Source organism: Tachypleus tridentatus, chromosome 8 (assembly GCF_004210375.1).
Source record: "Tachypleus tridentatus isolate NWPU-2018 chromosome 8, ASM421037v1, whole genome shotgun sequence".
Lineage (NCBI taxonomy): Eukaryota > Metazoa > Arthropoda > Merostomata > Xiphosura > Limulidae > Tachypleus > Tachypleus tridentatus.
The window spans coordinates 133,460,458-133,484,620 of NC_134832.1; the positions used below are offsets into that span (position 1 = coordinate 133,460,458).

The 24,163-nt window shown below is 30.6% G+C and overlaps 1 protein-coding gene across 2 annotated transcripts in view; it reads left to right on the plus strand.

The window, feature by feature from the left end:
- The first annotated feature begins 24 nt into the window (after positions 1-24).
- LOC143223533 (protein held out wings-like) overlaps positions 25-24,163 on the plus strand; it is a 60,304-nt gene continuing 36,165 nt past the window's right edge. Inside the window, exons 1-2 of one of the 2 annotated variants that reach the window (XM_076451614.1) lie at positions 25-302; positions 17,194-17,327. In XM_076451614.1, the coding sequence (XP_076307729.1) occupies positions 176-302; positions 17,194-17,327 (261 nt within the window). In that variant the 5' untranslated portion in view covers positions 25-175. The remainder of the gene's footprint in view (positions 303-17,193; positions 17,328-24,163) is intronic. The other variant, XM_076451615.1, reaches the window with a different exon arrangement.

Genomic DNA, 24,163 nt, shown 5'->3' on the forward strand with positions numbered 1-24,163 from the left:
CTCTTCCATTCGTTGCGCCTGCGCATCTTGTCTAAGGTACGTAAGATTGTAATGGTATCCTTGAAAGGACGCTAAGCTGTCGAGTCGAAGAGAGAAGTTGTGAAATTGTCTGTGGTTTTATTTCAGAGAAGTTTAAAATTTTCTTGTCTTAGGGTTAGTGTGCACTTGTTAAAAAATGGGTGAATATTCCAATAATAATACTCAGAACATAGCGGATTATTTAGCACAGTTATTTAAAGATAAAACCAAACTTGCTGCGTTCCCTAATGTGTTTGTTCATCTAGAAAGGCTTCTTGATGAAGGTAAGTTTTTTAAACTGTTTAGAAACTGCGCTGAGAAGTAATACTGATACAGTAATAAGATCGAGTTAGTTAGGGTTGGCGTGGCACAGTTGCCGGTTGTGTGAGAGTTTTGCTGGCAGTTGCATTGGTTAAGGAAGTGATAAGACGGCATATAAATTATAACTTCTAACAATTACTCTTGCCTTAATCTTTTAGTTTTGCTATCAGTATCGCAAGTGTAATATTACTGCTTTTAATATTAATTATTGTCAAAATGGGCTTTGGAAGAATTAGTACAAAGGATGAAAAAACGAATTTCAAAATGTCAAGTGCTTTATAACGGATAATAATTAGCTTTTCAAATTATCAAAGTCGCCATAGTTTGTGTGATTTTAATAGTTCGAATACTTTACTATTATTCTGTTAGAAAACGTTCGAATTTCTGGGTCTTTTAAAATTTACTTAAGTTGAAATGTTAAGAAATAATATGCAATGTAAGACTTCTGAAGTAAAATTTTAAAAATCGTAATAATTATGTATACTGAGTCAATAAAGGTGAAAGACTAGTTTAGCTTTTGTAAAAACAAAAGCTCTATTAATTATTATTGCATGTTAATTCTTTATTGATAATGAATAGTTAAGCAAAATTTTATATAACTTGACGTAAGAATGAGTATAATGTTAACGTACTAATGGTCAGGTTATTATACTGGCAAATTCACAACAGTCTAACCAATAACTTAACTAGGTTAGAATGAATAATTTTACTTTTTAGTGTTAGAAATATTGTCAAACAATAATAATTGTATTTATAATTTCTATTATGCTTGTTAAAGTGTCTGAAGGTCTTTTTTTAAATCTATTTTATAAGGTTATTTTCAAATTCAAGTTTGAGAAATGTAACCTCTTTTTTCAAATTTGTATTATAACATTAATTATATTTTACCACATTCAAACTCTTGTCTAAATCTTGTCTTTTAGATGTTGAAATTATTTTTCTGTTCATACTAAAATTTTCAAAATTCAATACATTTGTTTAGAGGGTGTAAGGTATGGATTTCTTACACACACACACACACACACACACACACACAGTTAATATCTCATAAAACAGTATTTTATGCCAATCAGTTGTGGCTCTTGTATGTTTCCTCTTTCATAATTTTTTCTTACTATCCTCTTCCTTATCTCTCTCACATTGGTGTCAAGAACTATGCTAAGACTGCTTCTGATATTTCATCAGCTGAAGGATATGATACAGCAGAGTTGAATGATCAGATAAATTTGCTAAATGATGAATCATTGAGCTTTTTAATTAATTACATTTGATTCATCAATTATTAAATAATAGTAATGGTTGAGCCAAAAGCAATTAGACTGAACAATTTTGAATTATTGGAAAATAATATTGACAAATTATTAGTACAGTACCTCAATTAGTAGAATATTGGGAGTAATTGGAAACACTGATTTTGATTGGTTAATATTTTTGTGATAACTGTTTGCATTTGACTGGCTCAAAGAATGTATGTCATACATAACCTCTTACAGTTTTACATTTAAAATTGAACTAAATTAACTTTGTTATAAATGTTAATAAACATGGCATTAAACTGTAGTTTATAATTTTTTATATCATTTGTTTTAATTCTTAATTTCAAAAAGAAATAAAAGAAGCTTTGAAGTGCATTTTTCTGTCATTTGACATGTCTGAGCTCTGAAATCTTCACTTCAGACTTTTCTTTGTTCTGAGATAGTCTGTTGCAGATTCCAACCAATTAGATTTAAAGTGTAATTATAAGAAAATCAAACTAAAATGTCAACCTTGTACCTTTTATGTTCTGAAATAAAACATTTGTCAAACCCATCAGACAATTCTACCCTCTCTCTCCTATAGCTTTTAAGATTGTTTGCAAATTGACTCTACATGACTAAGGAACATGGTTATAACAAATAGAAAGAACAATTATATATATATATATATCAAACTTATAATCAGTCTTTGAAATTAGCAGGAAAGGGTTGTCATTTGATTAAATTTTTTCATGTGGTCATGGCTTTAAAGCTCTGAACAGCTAATGAAACTTTAACATATTTATAACTTCCTTGTAAGACCAGCTAAATTATAGTTGTTTTGACATTCTTAGTGTCTGATGTATTTTTGTTCTAAACTGTGTATTTGAAAACTACTTGTTTTCTTTGGATACCCAAATTTATAGTCAATAAAACTTGTGGGGAGAACATCAGATATTTTTGAGTGCATACAGCTCAAACGTACAGTAAGTACAAGAAATCCTTTTTTATGTTAATTGTTTGTTGATTGTATATTTTTAAAATAAAATAACTGATATGTAAAACAAAAACAGACTTAACCTAATAAAAGTTCAGTGAAATGGCTAAAGTTACATGAGCAATGTTGGAAGCATGACTTCTATGTCTCTATATTAGCCTTGATCAAATGGCTGATGGGCTCCTGATTTTCTACACAAGGATTACTATTTCAAGGATACAAAGTACAACAATAAACACCATAAAATTAAAACAAATGTGAAAAGGTTAAGTCAAAAGTATTAAGTAATTTTCAACTTTATGGTTTCTTGATTTCTCTACAGTTGGTATTAGGGTGAAAAAACACACTTAGTTTTACCAATAAAAATACTAAGAAGCTGTAGAAATTATGCAAATAAAATACAAATGAGGGATACCTAGCATGAAAAATCATCCTTCATTCAGATTCACTCAGTAAAGTTTTCAAAAATTCAGAGAAATCTTTAACAGGAATACTTTTTATAAGATATTTGTGTGTTGTAAACTCTGAGTTATAGTATGTATAGTTTCAAAATTCTTAGTTTTGTCAAGTCAACAAACTTCATTTTTATGGCTTAACCACCATAATTGTAATTTTGAATATTCTCTTATTGTACTCTGTTCTAATTAGTGTAAACAATGATCTTATAGGTAATTGAATTAATTGCTCAAGTCTAATGCACAATAGCTATTTTCCCTTTTGTGAACATCTTGAGTTTCCACTTGTGGGTAGAGGGCATAAAAGATTTCCATTTAGCATATTCTGTGGTCTAAGTTAAAACAGACATGTTAGTCACAGTAGTTGCAGAAATGGCACGTTTTCCAGTATGTTAATGGAGAGAAATTAATATAGATTACACCACAAGGATAAAATCCACATGTTTGGAATTAAACAAAACTTTTTATTTTAAAATTAACTTGTTTGTTATGATATATGAAATTGGCCATGAAAAGAAAAGGTCTGTTGCTTTTGTTCAAGTTGCTTAATGATCTGATCCTGCCCTTCATAGTATGGATTAGACAGATTCTCTGTTTTGTGGGTTGGAATGATAAATTGCAGGTTTTGCTTTTGGATGCTATCTTTTGTTCTCTCTTGATGACTCAGCCTTTTTCTGCTTTCTCTTGTTTGTTTTGTATAGTGAGAAATTCTTGCCTGGCATCAGACAAAATAGTTGCCTGTTTCTTTCAACTGATTGTATCAATGAATGAATTTTGAGTTTTGTATCCAGAATGTCTGTATCAAGAATACTAGTTTTGATCTTCCTGGGAGAGAAACTGTAAATAACTACTTATTCAACTTAGCTGATTGCAGCACCTTTTTGATGGTTTGACAAAACCTATCTAACCACACAGTGTATTAAATGTTGATGGAAGTTATTATTAGTATAGTTGGAATTTATTCATTTTTAATAAACTTAATTTCTTTGTGCAGATATGGTAAATTTCTAAAGTTCTCTTATGGACAGCTGCATTGTGTGATATAGTGATAACCTCATTCTTCAATATTTTCTGTTCCACTAAAATGTTTTGTAGTCATTTGATGACCATAACGCTAATAGCAGTTTGAAATTGGTCCGTATCATAATTCACAACTTATCAAGATTCATTTCTGTAGGTGAAATACTAAAACTATTTTTAAAGGAGTTACTATGAAAATTATTCCTCACTTCAAATCAATTATCACAAACACATGTAATTAATTAGTATTGTGATCTTCTGCTGGACTTTCAGTTTTAGAAAGTTTTTACTAGCTGGTTTTAGAGGTTTGGAAAAAAATTATAAGAACAGAAAGATATTAATCTAGGTGATTTATTCAACAATGTTTTAAACCTAAACCTTTCATTAGGTGTATTTAACTACTTTCTTAAATGTTTGCAGATGAAACAGCCTACAAATTAAGTCTTATGCAAAGGATATTCTTTATTAGTGCAAAAAGGACATAGCATAAATAGCATTACAGACAGGCAAGTTCTCACTTTGGTCAAGTAACATTTATGTTGAATTGGAAATTTTCTTGAAGTAGAAAGTAATGAAATACTTTATTTTTTACTTTAAAAATGAGCTTAGTCCTCATTCAATTCAGTAGATGTCCTGAAACAATCTGAATCCAGTATGTTTACTTTGTTAGTTTTGAACACTTGTGTAACCACTGAGCATGTGGAGCAAGGGTATTTTAAGTGTTACATCATACAGTTAAAATGTCATGTACTGAGTTGATAAGTATCTGCAGCTTATTTTATATCATTTTGGTGAATAGGAAGCTCTCAAACAAATGGACTAGTCATAATGATCAGATGTTATTATAAATGTAAACCATTTATCTTTTTTAGAAGCTCTAAAAGCGTGCAGTAATGACTAATGTGAAAGTTTGTGAATAAGTTTAATTTTTACTTATGTTTAGACTTCAGCATTTAAAAATGTAGTAGCATGCTAAATTGGCCTTACTAAAATTCAAGCAATAAATAATTTTAGCAGATTAACTGACATTAAGCTACACATATTCGAGCTCGTGCAGAATAATAGTACTTTCAGAAGTTGCAAGAATAATTTACTTCAGTAAACTACAATGTAAAAGTTTTTTTTTTTTTTATGCATTAGAATCCTAACTCTGGAAAAAAGAAAGATGAAACAATACTAGACACCATTGATAGTGTTTATAATATGATTAAGCCATGCTTTTATTTATATTAAATGATTAAAAATAAATGCTTATTGGCATGAGATGGCCATTATATTCAACGTATTTCTCAGAACTAGAGTATGGTAGAGAAATAACCTACAGCAAGTGACAAGCATGGCCCTCCAAGGCTATCTCTGAACGTTTACCTTTGAGAAAAGTAAATTTAAACCCATTGTTTATTTCTTAGGGAATCTTCAGTTTCACTCTTAAAATCCAGTAAAGTACCAGCTTTCATCTTCCATTGCTACCAGCAGAAGATCATTCCATAAAAAAAGGAACCACCTCATTAGTTAAAAAAAAAAAAGTGTAATCTCTTTTCAAATCTTCTCATTTTCTTTTGTGTTACCTTTAGAATATGGTAGAGAAATCAGATGCCTCTATTTTACTGGTTTACCAAATAAACTGATAACCTTTAATAACATCACCTGTTACCCTGAAGAGAAAATAAGAGATTGAATCTCCTCTGTACTTAGAAGAAAAAAAATTCTTCCAGTCATGCTCAAAATCATCAGATAATTCAGTTTGAGCCAGAATCACTATCATCTTTTTAACAAATTCAATTGCCTCTTGAAGTTTGAAAGCACGAATGATTTGATGTTACTTTGGATCCATTTTCTAATAAAAAAAATTAAACAGTTTTAAACTACAAATATTTCTAATGCTTTGAAGAGCAATGTACACCATGGTAAGTATGAATCATCATGTCAGCAGATTACACTGTCTATTGATTTTTTCCCACTGGATTCACATTTCTAATGAATTCAAATCGCATCATGTGATTGATTACCACTATATGGTGATGGGGGTACCTAAAGGGTTAATCCCTAAAATCATTCTAGTAGCCTCTGAACCATTTTAAAATTGAATCTGTATTCCAGATGCTGTTATTCCACTAGAGGCACTGCTAGTGATTCTTTTATAGTTAGCAGCTACAGAATTTTGACACCTTTACTACCAGCAACAGAGCATTGTGTTATTGGCCTGAGTTACCTGTTACTATGCCAAGAACCTTGTCTGTAACCATACTATTAAATGGATTCAAACCTATAATAAACCTAATTGAAATTATGATAACCTGAATGCATTTCCTTGCACTCACTGTTATTATAGGCTAGTTTTCCAAATATTGTATGCACCTTTTACAAGCTGGTGAAGAGCAATTACACTTGTCATAAGACATTAGTGTTGGGTGTATTACATTTTAAATGTTTAAAATGTAATAAGCTTAAGACTAATGCTGTATGGAAAGTACCACAAAAGCTCAGCACAGGTAAAAATACCAAAGATTTTAATGTCATCAAGAAACTTTACTAATGTCTCTATTGGTAATTTTGTGCAATATTATCTGTATATTCTGGTGTTGTTAAAAAGTTTACCATTGTACTATTTTGTATCAGTATTGTGAACTGTCATTCTCAATATTTTTGTTTAAGCTAGCTTAGAGTACTTGCTAAGGAAGCAAAAACTATATAAAATACAATATTAGATAATGTTTTATTGTTTCTTTTGTTATTAAACTCTAATGACCTCACTGGAGGTTAATTCCGTACCCTGCTTTGTGGAAAGTAATAACTGACTCATTTAACTGATTAAGTATTTGGCTTTAAATTCAATATGAAAAATCTCTAGAAGTAGGTATGTGTTTAATTTCATTTTTTTACATGTTTCCATATAGAAATCCTAAACAGAATAAGTCTATGTACATAGTTTTCAGTTACCATAAATAAAATTATGGTAATCAAGCTGGCCAACTGAGTGATAGATGGTAAAACACATAAATAACAGGTCATTTTTATACTAAGATGGCATGGGACTTTTTTCCTTTAATTCTTATGCATTATGCAAATTTGCCACTTAGGATTGTTGTGATATATTCATTTATGATGATTATCAACTAAAAATGTCCATCTTTGAAATGTTAGGTTGTATGCAAAATAGCAGGTGAGAATAGAACTTACTTGAAGTTCTGTATTGTTATGCAAATTTCAAGTCATCAATGAAAGATAATCATTTTTCCAATTTATTTTTATTAACTTTTACTGGCTCTGGATAAAATACGTGGCCCACCACCATCTCTGCTCATCAAGGGCATGTAGTTGTTCTCTTTGTCATTCACTGATAATAATTCAAGTTAGTCTGTATAAATAACTTATTAAATGAAGTGTTGCACAAAATCAACATTCATGCTTCTTAGACTAAGTTGATAGTAAGTATTCTTGTTTGTGTTTTTTATTGTAATTTTGACTCCTGCTCAGCATCAAATTGGCATGTTTAAAGAATATATTAAGCTTTTATTTGTTGTTGCACTAATGAAAAGAAAAATGAATTAGTGTAAGTGCTCTTTATTTGTTCATTTGCTGCTGATGTACAGATATTGTTCATGTAACAAAGTATTTGAATGCTCTGATATATACAGGAATTTATGCACATGCAAACAGTTGTTAATGAACGGGAATTGACCAAAATGAGTTAAATCTTAGGTAATTTAATTCCTCATTTCTGTATTTTAATTCAACCTTGTATCACAAGCAAATAAGTAATTGCAGAAAATTGCAAATATAAAACATTCTGACCATATTGTGTAAATCCTCTTGCAGATTAGGAGTATGTGAACACAATTCCTTTCCTTTGTAACCCATTTAATTTCAGTCTCTTGACTATCATTTTTATCAGTTGCAACAGATTCTAGTTCCTCCTTTATCTAAAAAGCCACTTCATCCCCTATTTTAAGAAGTATGTTAAATAACTGGTAATCTCAGAATTTCTACTATCATTGTTCTCTTAATCTAAGTTTCATAATTAAAAATTAGTCTTTCATTTCATTAAGAGCACTGAACTCATCTATTTTGTCCTTATGCTCCTAACATTGTAGTAATAGCAATCAAGATGATTGAATTTAAGATTTTGATTTTTAACTGACTTGTATCTTTAAAACTATTTGCAATTTCCAGTCTCCTTACCCTAGGCATCCTATCAGTTTACTTCTATGTTTCCTCACCATTTTGCATGTTTAGTTAACTTTTCTAGTACAAGTGAGTGGATTCCACCTAGCCCTTATATTTGTAAGTAACCATAAAGTGTTATACTGTTGCTTTAAAATTAGCATGTATCTTGACACAGATAATCAGTAAACTTAGGCATTTGTAAACAAAATATCACATTTTTAAATTATTTGTTCATACATCTTTTTTATTTTCAGATACTGACTTGATCATGTGATGCAATTTTGGTTTTATGATTATAGTTTAATGCATAAGAAAATAGTGAAGTTTCATATATGAAATCTCCATAACCTTATAAAAACCCTGAGATAATTATGAAATTTGTATTTTTAGGAAAAACTGTTTTCTCTTTTTTTCTCTATTGTATCCTTATACAATAAAGATAATTATTGAGATAATTATGAAATTTGTATTTTTAGGAAAAACTGTTGTTGTTTTTTTTCTCTCGTATCTTTATAGGTTCAGTTATACTGAACTGGTGATTGCACATGCACAAAAGTAATTAGATACAAATTAAGCTTTTTTCATTCTAGAATTACTACTACAAATCATAATGCAAAACCATGCTAGATTTAGTCTAAATAACATAAATCTCTACAATTTATTAAAAAAAAATTATTAACCTTTCAATAAGGTCTGACTAATGTCGCAGAAGATAAATGATGCAGCACACTTACTCTCACGTACTGTATCCAGTAATGTAAGATTGGCCTTTACAAAGTGACCTGTCATGTCTGTTATACTGGATTAATATTTTGCAAAATACAATTACATCTTGGTTACAACACTATATATATACATTATTATATTTACAAACAAGTTCTTATTTTTTGCTTCATAAAATATAAAACAGTAAATACAGAAGTATATAAAACAATTATTTCATGTATTTATGGACTTTGTACTTGTTTACTGTTTGCTATAATTTTCTAAGCCTTATCAAATCTTGTGCCTGGAGAATGTAAAACAAAATGTTTTATATATGCATTTTGAAATAAATAAATCATGAACTATCATATAAATACCAGAAACTTCCACTATATTTTATAAAGCACAGTAACTAAGCTGTATTTTGGGTCTAAAAAATGATTTATCAAGCTCAGTAATGTCTAACCTTACCACTTGTGGTTTGCCATGAAAAGAAAGGATTTCCCATATGAATACTTTGCAAAGGTTCAGAGAAACAAGTTGGAGACATTTTGAGTTTTCTATGGGTTATTCTCATGTCAGAGAGAAATAGTCGTTCAAAAGTTTCCAAAATTGGAAAGATGTGTGGGAAACCACTTTGTTTGATTCACTAAATGTGGAGAAATCTCATCAAAAATTAAAAGATAAAGTTATTTCTTATTCTAACTTGTCAGTACTGATAATTTGAGTTCCTAGTTTATGACAAACTATAAACATCTGTATTTGGACATTGTAAATATCTAATCTGAAACAATGCTGTTTAACATACCACTTGACTCGCTCACAAAAATTGATATTTAGATATTTTTTTATTTCTTTTTAATAAATTTATAATGTATAACACCAAGATTGAATTATATTCTGCTGTTTTATACCAACTTATTATACATTCATAAAATAATAGTTCAATAAAATTTGAATGCAAGTCTAAAAACATGATGGCATGGCATTTGACAACTGTAGAAGACCCATCAGAACATCTTGGTATAGTTAAACTTTTAATAGCTAAAGAGCTCTTCCAAAGAATTTTGTTACTGCATGTAGCTTGCTTAGTTGTAGTCTACTTCTCTAGTGTACAGTTGATTTTTCATTCAAACTCCTCCACAGGTGGTCCAACTGGACCATCTGTTATGCTAAACATATTTGTTAATCTTTCTGAAGTGGTTTAGAATGGTTTATTTACCAAATAGCCTTGAATCATGCTAATTCATTCTACTCCTGCATCTAGCATTAGGGAGATCCCCAAAAAGAGCCAAGCATTGATTTCTGTACTTAAACATATGAGTGAGTACTTTTCAATCAAATATTAAGATTTGTTATTTCCTGCATTATTTTTACAAGCATTATAAAATGCTTATTAGCACTGGCATCTACTGTAAACTCTCAACATGATCTGCAATGTCTTGTATCGAGTATCTGGTAAACAATTTCTAGTCCCATCCTCTACTTCCCACTAAAAAAAAACAAAATCCTTGTCAGTGCATTTAATGAGTCACCCTCCAGTTATGTGAACTTGTTGGTCATAAATTGCAAGCAGCCAAAAGTTTGTATCTATACCTAATATGAAACATGAGCCCTTTTAGAACAGTTCAGTGTCACTTTATTGGTTGTAAGCAGATGAATGTGAATGTGTTGTGACAACAGATCATTTGTGTGTACTGTTTCATGTGAGACATTCAGTTGGTAGTTTTTATAATAAATTATCTTTAAGCCTAAGGCTGAAATGACATAAAATAGCATCAGAAGATACTCGTATTTGAATTTTGTCTAGTGTGTAAGCGTATGTAATCGTATCTAGTGATTCTTGTGACATTTGCACACATTTTCCAAAATTTATTTCTACATTTGTCAAAGGAATTAAAAATCTGTTTGGTTAGTCAGCTAACCACTTTGCCAATGTATGTCCAACCTTTTTAACAAGTTTTCGAACTTGAATCAAATCTTTTGTTCTTTTAAGGTGTAAAAGAAATACCAATAAAAATTTAAACAAGTACCTGCAGAAGTGTTAAAATTATTTTCCGTTACATAAAGCACCTGCTTACCAACAAATTGGAAGTAAGATACATTGAATACTTTGAATTTTTTTAATAATCTTAAGTTTCTACTTTTGAATGGAATTTGAACTTCACATCTGCTAAATTAATCTCTTTATTGTAATGATAATGTTTACTCCCTATGCAAAACATTTCTTCTGATTTTATTATCTCATAATTTGGTGGTTTTTGCTATTTATGTTAAAAACCACTAAATCAGGTTTAAGATTTCTTAATGGAATCCTAGGAGGGAATCACTCCTCTTGTACAAATGAAAACAGTTTATCCTTTGTGTTGAACTTTGCTATATATATATATATAATTTGCTATAAACAAAAACAAGCCCAAACAAAAAAAAAAAAAAAAAAATGCACTAATTGAAAGGATCCCTGGGTTACAGGCTGTAATATGATATAAAATGTACCCTAGGTTTGGAGGTAGCTGAAAGTAGGACCAACATTACAGTAGGGATACACCATCTATCAGTCGTAACCTTCATTTGCCAGTGTCACGTGAATATTAAATAATCAAAAAATTGAGAGCAGCATTGTTTTCCTCTCTTTGGGCTTGTTTTTGTTTATATGAAGTGTGTGTGTGTGTGTATTTCTTTTTTAGTGAAATTAAATACATTTGAATGAAGTAAAGTAAACAAAATCATGAGGAAGGACTGCATTAGAAACAGCAGAACCCAACCTGATTAATTGTTATAACCATAATTTTTAAGCCAAAATTAAACAATACACTGCATTTTATATATATATGTTTAACTTGTACAAGAGGATATATTCATTCCCAGTTGTTAAATAATCAAAACGGCAAGTACTAACAATGCTGTAATAAAATTGATGTATGTGTACTTGTTTAGCAAGAGAACAAGTGATATTCAGATCTTTGGGTTCCATAGTGTATGTACCAGATGTAATTTCCCTCACCTTACAAATGCTACCTGATTGAAACCCACTTGAAATAAATTCATGACAAAGCTGTTGTATCTGATTTTACTAAACACCAAGCAGAAACAGGATAAATATTTCATTTATAAGCATCATTTGTCATCTAATAACATTTCACTTTTCTCTCCAAAAATAAGGTGATCAGTAGATGAATTCTAGTTCTTAAAATTCAATTTTGAGTAATATTGATATGTGTTAATGAAGGTAAAGAACTAGATGTTTGTTATTATGTAAGTAGAATATCTTTTTCTGTGTCTGAAAAAATTTCTTTATTTTCAGATGTAGATATAAAGATCTGTTAAAACTGGCACTGACTTTTTATTGCTTAAGTATAAGCACATGATAGGAGAAACCTGCTCTGCTGCAGTTCAGTATCAATGTGAAAAGATATTATTTCCAGGTCATTGATTACACTAATCTGAGGATCTGGTTACTTTTATAGAAGAGCAGTATAATATATAAGGGATTATATGAGTAATTTTGTCCATTTATCTGGAGATATGAGAACATAGATAATACAAATCTTTATATCAAAATTTCTGCTTTTGAAATTGCACCTTGTAGGTTGTGAACAATTTTTTAAATCATTTATTTGAAATGATTGTCTATGCTCAAGTAATTAAGGAACCCACTATGCTAATTAATTTCTGCTTGATATAGATGAACCAACATTTTAGTTTTTCTAAAACATCTTGCTTGTAAAATTTAACAAAGTGAGTTCTTTCTTTGTACATAATAGCTGTAGTTCAAAGAAGTCCATAAGATAATTGACTACAAATACCAGCTACAAACAGGTAGTTAATAGTTGACTTCTGTCGTTACGTAGTGTAGTGTTTAACAGAAGTTTCATCTAATATTAAACCCAAACTATCATTCCTTAACTTCATAGTTAATACTGCTATTTACCTGCACTTGATTGATTTTCCTTATTTTGAAAATTTGGTTTTTATTGTTCCTTTTCTTCCACCAGAATTTACTATACTAGTACACATTTCTCTGGTATTTCAGAGCTGAGAGGATAATATAATACAAACAAAACTAACAAATCATTTGTATATGGCCAAATCAGACAACTTGCAGGTAGAAGGGTGTATTAAATATGTTTGAATAGTTTTTTTTGGTTTGTGTTTATGAATGAATAGTATACCATATGGTATGCTGTTTGTAGACTAAAAACAATGTATAATAGTCTTATTTTATCTACAAAATTGTTATATATGCACATAAGTTATTTTAATTTAAGTTTTTAGTTTTAATCAGTCATTGTTTCCCTGATTATGTATTGGCTGTATATGCTGTATATGTATAAATATGGATATTTATTTCTATTCATTTAGTGTGAAGCAGATTATAATTAACCCTAGTTTTGTCAAACTACTGATTTTTTTAAAAGAATTTTTAAATGCCCTGACTGTTAAGTCTCCTTTGACATAAGGTGTGTGTGTCTATATATAATACTTACATGTTTATTTCCATGCAGCTAATGTACACACACTTTTACAAAAAGTTTGTTACATTTTGTTTCTACATGATAAAAAAAAAAAAAACTCCATTGGACAAGAGAAACATTGCTGTAATGTCAATCTGTGAAGTATTCCTAGCTTAAATTTCACAGTTTAGGTTCTATGTAAATACAGCATAGCTTTGTTAATTACAAGTGGCCTGTTAAGGCTACAGGCATACATTTTTTGATGCTGCATGTACAAGTGATCTGTATTGTACATCACTTTTGAGTACCAAAATACGTTTCTTCAAGAATTGTGGAACTTTTGAATTTTGTAGCATGCAAAACCATTTTCTCTAAAGCAAAGAAGTGATCAGTTAGTAAATAGCCTCTACAAACAAATTTTTGTTTTAGAAATAGAAAACTATAATATAAATAGCTCATCTATGATGAATCATAACAGTACCATTAATCAGTTATAACTGCTAGAGATAAAGGCTTAATTTTTGGTTTATCTGCATTATTTATATTCAAATCAATTTATTCAACATATTTAGTGACAGTCTTGAAGTTAACACATTTCATATATTTTAACAACTTTTTCTCAGTTTCTAAAAATCTGTTGGTCAAATTTTTCTTCTCAGTGGTTTATGGTGTTAGTTTCTAGTGGCCATGAAATTATATACTGGATTAGAGACAAGCAATGGCAAGTTTTAAACATGGCTAAAACTTTATGTTGAGTTTACGAGGAAATGAATAAAGGAAACAAGGCAAATTTGTAAAAGACTTGCCAGGTTGTAAATGTTTTTGGTTTACCAAAATATCCTGCTAGATTGAAAAATAATTGTAAAGGTGACTTCACATGATAGATGAATAATTATATGGTAACTAGATTCCTATCATGTTTGAAAATAATACTGTTACAATGGGATTGAAATAATTACTAGTAGAATACAAGAACAATAAAGTTTTCCTGTGTCGGTCACTTTCCCACAATTATCCAGTCACTGATACTATCTGTAATTTAGCAATGGTATTTTGAATAAATGCATTTTTGTGTAGGAAAGGCATTGTTAAAACTACTGACATACCCAACAGAGCCTATATCTTCATTGATCTGTATAGTAAATCACTATATGCAACACTTAAATACACATGGTGATCTTAATCTATAAAATGTGTAACACTTCCATATAAAATGTTTCAGATAGCTTTGTTTCATTCACGTACATGTTAAGTCTTTCGTCACCTGTAAAACAAGCATGCTCCATAAAGGTGTTTTTGAGTTGCTAACAAAGGTGTTAAGTTTGAGGCTCTCATTATACAGTTATGCCTGATACTGGTTGCATGACATAAAATTTCCTACATGTTACTCACACAAAGAGACATTTGTTGGATAAGGTGGAAAGTTTTAAGAAAACCTGTTTTCAATTACTTAATGTAGTATAACATGCCTGTTTAACGGTATGCAGCCTGAGTTGCTATATATCTATTTACGCACGCACGCACGCACAGTGTACTGTCTTGTTAGTGTTGTAGATTGAAGTAAAATCCATCATGATCAATACATTTAACTTGATTATTGTCATTGCAAAATATTTTCCACAAATAACTTGAACAAAAGTAATGGTGGCAGTGTACATCTCATAATACATCTCACACACACACACACACACACACACACACACACACACACACACACACACACGCACATGCACACTTGTACTTTACTGTAATTGGATAACAATATATAGTTAACATCACTCTTATTTTCTTTTCTATCCTTTAAGCACACATAATTGGATTTTTTAATGTGTTGCTTCTCGGTACTTGTTGGTAGTAAACTCTTCTTTCTATAATTCATCTTTAATTTTTATCCCCTTTCAGATTGAAATGATAAATACTTTGAAAATATAGTCATACAGGTTTACTGTATTACATGTTCACAATGTTTTAATTTTTTGTTTGAAAAGATAATTTTGTCAATCAGATGGAACAAGTCATTTTCAGACATTTCTTTCTTAAGCTAGATAAACATGTACTTTTGCTGAATGGTTTTGCATCCAGCTATGGCTTCTGTACATAAATCCTACATTTTTATATTCTTAAGAATTATAAGATTATGAACAGATAAGTAAAGGAGAAAATAAAGTGACAGTTTTTAAAACATCTGTTTTTGCATTTTAATTGTAATATTTACAAATGGACGTACAAAAGTGTTGCACACGGAATTTCACACATGCACTTATAAACGTATGCATACTGTATGTATTAATTTGTTACGAGCAGTTAAGTAACCCATTTCTCAGATTTCTTATTGAAATTCTATAGGTTATTACTATCTGAAGTAAAAGTAAAATGGTTAGTTTCTTTTGTGAATCACTTAAATTTCTGATTATTTGGCATTATTTTAGTGGTTAATTATAACTAGCTTTTGACATCTTCAATTAAAAATTATAAATTGTCTTGTGTGGATTTTATTCATAGTTCCAGTTTTTAAGTTTACTTTTGTTCAAAGGTAATTTGTTCGTGATGCTACACATTAGTTTTGAATGGATGGAAATTGCATGTTTTTGTTATGAGTTGTTAGGTGTGTATTCACTCTAACTCTACAAACATAATCCTATGAACTGTAAAGATATATAGATAGTTAGTGTCTGCTGTATAAAATATAAACTTTTATTTTCATGAAAGGAAAATTGGCAATAAACTTGCAAACACAAGTTTAGGATTTGTAACATTAATAATGTTTGCCAAAACATTTTCATGCTCTTACATCTAACAAGTTTTATATAAAAGTCTACTTAAACAACAAACCAAAATGAAGGAAATGGTCAATGTTAGTATATCATTGACTCTTTACTGTAACCTGTGAGCTCCCATTTGTCTACTCGTGATATCTCGATAAAGTTGAAGCTCTGTATTTTAACTACATAAAATGTTTAAAAATGCAAGTTTTGAGAGAAGTTGAACATTGTTTCTTACAATAATTTTATTTTTACTTTACATTTTTTACTGGCTTTTTCTAATGCATTTGACACTTCATTCATCCATCCATCTGTATGTATGTCTAGAAATTTATCAAAATCAGCAAATGTTATTTTAATCTGTTTATTCTTATCTGGATAAATACAACTTGGCATGAAGTGTGTGTTAACAGCAGCCAGCAGTAGGTAAAAAGTTTTTGAAGGATATGTATTTAAATGATTTATATATGCATAAACATGAGTTTTCGATGTGTTGTTGGCAAAGTCCTACTACCTGATTAGACCTAAATAATACTGTTTTTTAGCAGTTTATTTCAGATGTCAGGCTTCTAAACTGTTACAACTGTTTTCATACATGGGAAGCCATTGTTAATGAGACAAAAAATCTTTCCTGTGTGTGATTGTAAATGTTCAACAAACATTAAATCTCCTGACAGCTAGTGTTTGTTTTTTGTAAAGTTGTAAGTTATTTCTTTAATGTTACTTTCATTAATAACATTGATTAGAATCTTTAGTGTAGTTTTATTATTATTATTATTATTAATTTAGTTATTGAGAAAGCTTTATTAGCTTGTTGTATAGACTTTGAATATCCTAAATTCCTTAAGCTGGCTAAACTTTGATATAATTCTGTTAACAGTGAGAGTGCCCAACTTATGAAACAATACATTCTAAATGTTATAAGCAAAAATGTAAAAGTATATATGATTAGTTATACTTATGACAAGTTACAACATTATGCTTTATTGTATAATCTAAAGATAGCATTTGTTTTTTATAAATATATCAATAAATTATTTTATCTTACACTGTTTATAGAAATATCCAAAGTCAGAAGCTCCTTACTTCAGAGGAATGGAGCCAAAAAAGAGCCATTGGTGTTGCCTCATCCAGAAGGAGAGCCCATCACTCTTCAAGAAAAAGTCTTTGTTCCAGTTAAAGACTACCCAGATGTGAGTACATTCATATAAATATTATTTGAGTAAATTATGCCCAATAATTAAATTCCAAAGTATAAATTGAGGTATAACAAAACTAGTACTTAAAGTATTTGTTATAACCTACGAGCAAATTTTGATACCTATTTTCCCAATTTGAAAAGATGGTTACCAGATATTAATATTCTCAGCTTGTTTGTGAAATATGAGTGTTATAGGTATGCATTTGATTTGTTATTTATAAAGGTTAATTGCCATATAATTTCTCATACATGTTAGTGTTTTTATTACTATTGCTTGTTGACAAGGTGACAATTCCAGTAGTTGCACCTACAAGTATTTACCTCTCATGGATACAAGTTGCCTTGCAGGAAGTAGAAGACAGCTTCTATGTTACCATTAGCTTTCAAGCTGCATTCTGTCTGGTATTTTTCTTTGATACCTTACCACACTTAGTTTTCCAGCAACATTGTTCCTTCTAAATGTCAGTGAAGAACTTCCATGGTTGCCATTTTCTCCTTTCTAGTACACAGAAGATTAATCTCTTGCTAGTAGGGTTCTGCCATATTTGCTGTACATGTTTATCTTGCAAGTTTGTTGTCTTCCTCATTTTGTTTTACCTGTGTGTAGCCTGACATGTGCATCCAAGTTTTACCATGCAGTTGCTTTGCTTTCTGCTGATAATCTTATGATCAACCATTCTGAATCTTATGAGGTACACATTGCAAATCAATCACAAATATGTTCATGACACTTTGTTTTTGGTTCACTTACTATCCATTTGTCTTTGATATTCTGTTTTAAATTTCATGCTAGAGAATGTTTATATTAGCAAACCTCCAGTTATTTATGTATGATATTTAAGAGTATTATATTGTATTGCTTTTTACTTACTGTTAGCACCAACATAAGTGATCAACTTTTTCAGTTACTGAGTACAACATTTGTTTTTATGGTGGTAATATTACATAAGAGATAGCTTTGTAAACTGAAATTTAAAAGTTTTCTATATTTAGAAGAAAAAGTTTTAACAATTTATGCTTGTTTAGTTAACACAGGGTCCTTTCCTCAACTAAAGATGTAGTTTTGAGTAGTAGTCCATAGAATGAGAAATTCTGTTAAATATTTCCTGGAGGTGTGACATACCGTTGGAAAGTCTGAAACTTGCTTTATCTAACAATGCAATCTGTATGATGGTAAAATATTTCAGTCAGGAGTTAAGGGCAGTCAAACACAAGGTAGAGGAGTGGCTGTAATATTACTAACAGTGGTCTCTCTCTCTCTCTCTCTCTCTCTCTCTCACACACACACACACACACACACACACACACACACACACACACACACACACACACACACACACGCACGCACGCACACACACTAATTATCTGTGTTTTTTATATTTACTTAACTGATCCAACCTTTCTTCATTGTATGTTTGAAGTTAAACACTTTTGTTCTTTAGTAAACTCTTGTGATTACTTTCTTGTTAGGACTAAACCTGTTTTTAAATGCCATCAAAGCAACTAAGCTAAGAGTTGAACACTAGAACGTTGCATATGCAGGTAATCAAGTGATTAATAATGATTGATAGTATGCCAAAGAATAGCAGTTCCAGTCAATCATTGGGACTTTAAGCAGTCTGTTGGACCTTAGTCTGAAAAAATAGATGGAAGAATACATGAAGGTTTATGTAGCAAACTCATTGCTATGCAACAAAAATCAGTCATTAAGTATGGGGTTTCTACTGCTGAAGTGGCCAGGCATACCTCAATCAATTTTCAGATCTGTAAATTTTAAATTATCGTACCTTGTCCTGCATTGCATCTTTTTTCAGTTTCACTAAAACTGAATAAATTCTGGAGTTTTTACATCTGTATTTTATATTGTCATCAATATGCTTGTTTTTATTTGAAATAGGGGTTTAAATATTTGTTAATAAACTGCTCTTTCTGAAAATTAACATTTTAAATTTCTAAGAAAACTTTCTTTACTACTGTTTGAGAACATTCAAGGACAGATGTTGCTTCAGGTTGATTTTAAAAAAATATTGTTACAGTAAACTTAGAACATGCTTATTTTTTGTGTTGTGTGTCTTTTGAATTCTGTGATAATGTTTTACATACAATTGCTATATACTTTAAAATATATTTTCGTTTTTATAAATTGTAGTCATTCAATATGTATCCATTCAAAATTATTAGCATTCTTATTTGCTTTTTCAAAAATATCATTTAGATAATTTTTCCTTTTGGGGAAAATTAAATATTAGTGAAATCACAAGAAATAGAATGAGTTAATTATCAGTTAGCCCTATATGTAATTTTAATCAGCTTTAATTTATGAACTGGTTTTGGTTTACTAAGAGTTTTTGTGCAGGAATATGGGCTCAAACAAGTTATATTTATATTTCTAATCTGGTAATATTTATAATCATGTTACTTAGTGCAAAAGCATAACCATAAATTGAGTGTATAATTTTGAAGGAGGAACCAGTTTGTTTTGGCACTTGCTCTTTTAAACATTTAGCTAGAATATGGTGCCAAAACCCAACGTTAATGAGTAATACCTCTATATTTAAGTAATTATTTAAAGCATTATCTGTGGTTTGAAGTGTAAGGTATGCTAACGAAATGTTTCACAACAGGTAGTCTTTCAAATACTCAATATGATGTTTTCAATTTGCTGCTGGTACTTTAACCAGAGGACTCCATTAAAGAAACCTCGGTAATTTTGAACTAAAGTAAACAAGTACGTTAGAATGCAAATAATTCAGAATGTTCATGGTAATTCAATGTTTGTGTATAACAGGCAACTACAGCAAACAAATATAAGAATCAATTTAACAGTAAAACTTGAAACATGCGCAGCAAATTTCACCACTTAGCGTTTTTATAACCCAATCACATTATACTATGGAATACCGAAATGTTGTACAGTTCTCGTGATTTTTCTTAAACGGTCTGAACCTTTACATTAGTTTTTCTTTTCTTCAAAAAATTCATTCTTAAATGATCAAATTCGTGAACACTACAGCGAATGAAGTGAGACTGAATTTGCTAGTGAGCATGAAGCAGTTTCATTGTTAGTGTATTGTTTGCGCTGTCTCTTCGTGATTGGTTAGAAGGAAGCTAAAAATGAAAACGTGAGTGTTGGTTTCGGCAAGAGTAGCGCTACCGAAATATTCGTTTTAACTAGTGAGAGTCGGAGTAGACTATCGTGTATGCCTGAGAATTCTATTTTGGACCGCGACTGTTTCCCACATCAGACCATTTCCTTCAGCTGTTTTAAAAGCCTTATATAAGCAGTTTTGTTCATTGACTCCAGATGTGACAGAAAGGCAAAACGTATGACGTATAAAATATCCTCCTTCTTACGCCGGAAATAGTAGTGTATTTATTTTGAGACTGAGCTGTAATATATAGGCCGCTTGAGGTATGACCAGTACCAAAATGTCACTACTTCTTTACTCAGATGCACAAATTAGATGAACAGAGAAACTTGCATTCTCAAATTAAACAAATATGTTACCGTGCAAAGACGTAAGCTACAAACGTAATACCTCGTGAAAAAAGTGCGCGTGTTTGGTAATATCCCTAAAAGTGAGTCTTACGTTTTGAGATTGTATGAACTGATGAAATTAAGTTGGTACATTGTATCGGTTAGAGTTGTGGTGCAACAGTACGTCATTTTGAGCTTATTTTACGTTTCGACTTACCAAAACGGGTTTACCTATAATGTTATATTTTTGCAGAACAACAAACTGCAATTTAAGTTTTTACTTAAAATATTTCTAATCAAACTTATGGACACTTGTTTCTATTACCTCCAGTAAACCTTAGTATTAAAAATGTTTAACTTCGGTTCTTGTACGTTAAGAGTGGTTTCAGTAAAATGTGTAGACCATACTGCTACGGTGTCGGTTGGAAATTTAAATGTTACGCTCCAACAGCAATAATAATATGCATTAAGTAAATTGTTGCAAAGTGATTTTTTTGCAGTGTTTTACTGCGTAGGGTGAGTGGCTGTTTCCATTTGTCCTGTTGCTGTCAAACGATAAATTTAATATTCTTTTTTATTTAAAAGCAGCATAAATGTGCTTTACGTCGTTATTTAGTTTGACTTTATATCGAGTGTCTTCATTTGCGAAGCCTAAACTACTTGTGTTAATTATTAACAATTGCTTGAAATATAATTCACTATGATTGAAGATGAAGGAAGTTATTTTATTGGGTCTTCTGATAGGTCAATAGTAAGTTGTAACCCAAAAATCCGAGGCTCAATTCCCGCAAAGTATGAAGTGCAGATAAACAATTACGCAGCTTTGTACTTTGGAAAACTATCATTACTTGGCTGGTACGTTCACCATCAAAATTCGTTAAAATTGTAGCATAGTAAACTAATTACTGCGTAATGAAAATGAAAAATAGTGTATTCGTGCGTTTTATTTTTTGACGTTCACGTGTGTATGTGGGTGTATACTAGAAAATCTGGAACAAGATGCCCGCTGTGAAAGATAGTCGGAAATCTAGATCGAGTTCGTGTAGTAAGCGAAATAATAGTATAAAAGTAATTCTTAATGTTTAAATTTTAGAAATGTAAAATAACTAAACGTCGTATGTTTCCTTTTCCTGTCAGTAGACATGATTAGTTCTGAAAACGACGAAATAATGTACGTGAATCAGCGGTAGGCTTACAAACTCACAATGCTAAAATCCTAACCCCGACTCCTTGCGGTGTATACAGCAGTTAACCCAACGTACTTTGCACTAAAAACAAAAAATTTAGATTGAATAATGTTAAAACGTTACGTGCTGTGGGGTTTTAAACGTCATCTACCATTCTTATTTCATTTTATGGGTATTAATTAATACAAAAACTAAGAAAAACTCTCGGGTTGGTATTTCAGATTTTCGAGTACTCATGCGCTCCAGTTTGTGTACATATGAAATAAATATGCGTTATGTATATATGGTTATAGGGTTTTGTGTGCACCCTGAAGTTTGTGTTGCAGGATTTCTTTCAACAAATAAACTGGTTGATAAAAGCGTAAACTTGTTTGTCTGGTCGCTAGAACGTTTTATGTGTTCAAATTTCGACTTTGAAAGGTCTTTTGTTTTTATTGCTTTGACTGACGGGCAGGATCAAATACTTTAAGTTGGAAAGCATATCTTTGGCAACATTTATTATATTTAATAAAACTCTTAGCTAGGGGTGATCAGTTTATCGTGTTTTGTCCGAGCATTTCTTAATGTTATAATTTTGTTATTTCAATTTGGATAAAAAAAACTTGTATGTCGTTGAGTAACAAGTTTGTAGCAAGGTTACATTTAGAACGTTTTCTTCTTATTTTCTGTAATGGTGAGGATCGTAAACATGACTCCATGTAACAGTCTTAATATTCCTGAATGTTATTGATTAGATGTTAAATAAGACACGAAGCTTATGTCGAATAAGTTTTAAGTTCGAAATCTGCTGTTACACGTTAAGAATAAATATGTAATTGAATGCACCTGATGGAATGTATAACAATGTTCATTCGTTTACTTCGAGTCGGGCACTTTATTTTACACTAAACATGCTTCAGAAACCATGTTTTCATCGGGTTCACTTCCTTGATACCTCGAAATGTGTATAAAGTTGTGTGACGCTCATTGTATAAAAATGTCGTAACGCAGCATGGTTAGGTAGGGCAGTTGTCCTTGAATGTTAATCAGCTGACCTAACAGTGTAGCCATGGGGCCATTTTGACGGTGTTATTACTATAGTTAGACATACGGGTCACTGCAAATTATGTAAGAACTGCAGGGGCTGTAAAGAATGTTAATTAAATGAAAACTATGTGTTAACCCTAATTCTCATTAGAATACTTGTATTTAGAAAAACAGGAAGAGGACACTAGTTTCTCCAAAATAAACTTTTATAATTTATTCTATTTACTTTGGATTTTCACTGTTTATATAGTGATCTTATGTTTCTGTTACTTTGTAATGCTTGATTTTGGTCTACCAAATAATTTTGATACTCGGTAAACTATGCATTACGTAAAAACTAACACAGAAAGATAGTGTTTTAGGTATATGAATACTACCATCCTTTTGGTTCCCACAAATACATCACTCCTTTTACTTTTAAGAGTGCCACATCACTCTTATGTAACCTGTAATCTGTAAACATCAGCATAAGTTTGTGGCTGCAATATTTTATTTTTTTATGAATATACAGTTTTCATATTGCCTGAATTTTGAGTAATTTCTCAGACAAACAATATTTCTGGCAGTTTAAAAGAAGTTTCAAATAAAGAACAAAGATAGTTGGTGGCTATCACTTGTCTTTAGGATTAACAAGAGACCATACAGACCCTCAAGTCTGTCCCTTGTTTTTCAGAAAATTATGGTTCTCCTCTTAAACTCTTAAGTTATTGCAGTGATTTGTACATCTACGGATGGCAATTTATCCCATGAGATAATCACCTAATCAGGAAATTAAAACTATCTTTATTGGCAGCTAGCTTGTCATTTTACAAACTTAAACTTTGTGTTGTTTCAACTTTTCAAATTGCAGCAAGAAAGAATTGGAGACTTTTATCCTGTTGATTCATCATATAATCTTTTAAACTTCAATATCTTTTATCTTAAAAAAAAAAAATTAACCTATTCTTGTAAGTTAATCCTTCTGATTTGTGTGTGTGTATATAGATATAGATCTACCTTCTTTGAACTGTAATTGGTATGTTTATTCAATACACCTTAAAATTGTATTGGCAATGGCATTACTACTAGTAACAGAGCATTGCCTCAGTGACTTAAGTAACATGTTTACTACCATTTCTCAGTCGCACTATTTATCAG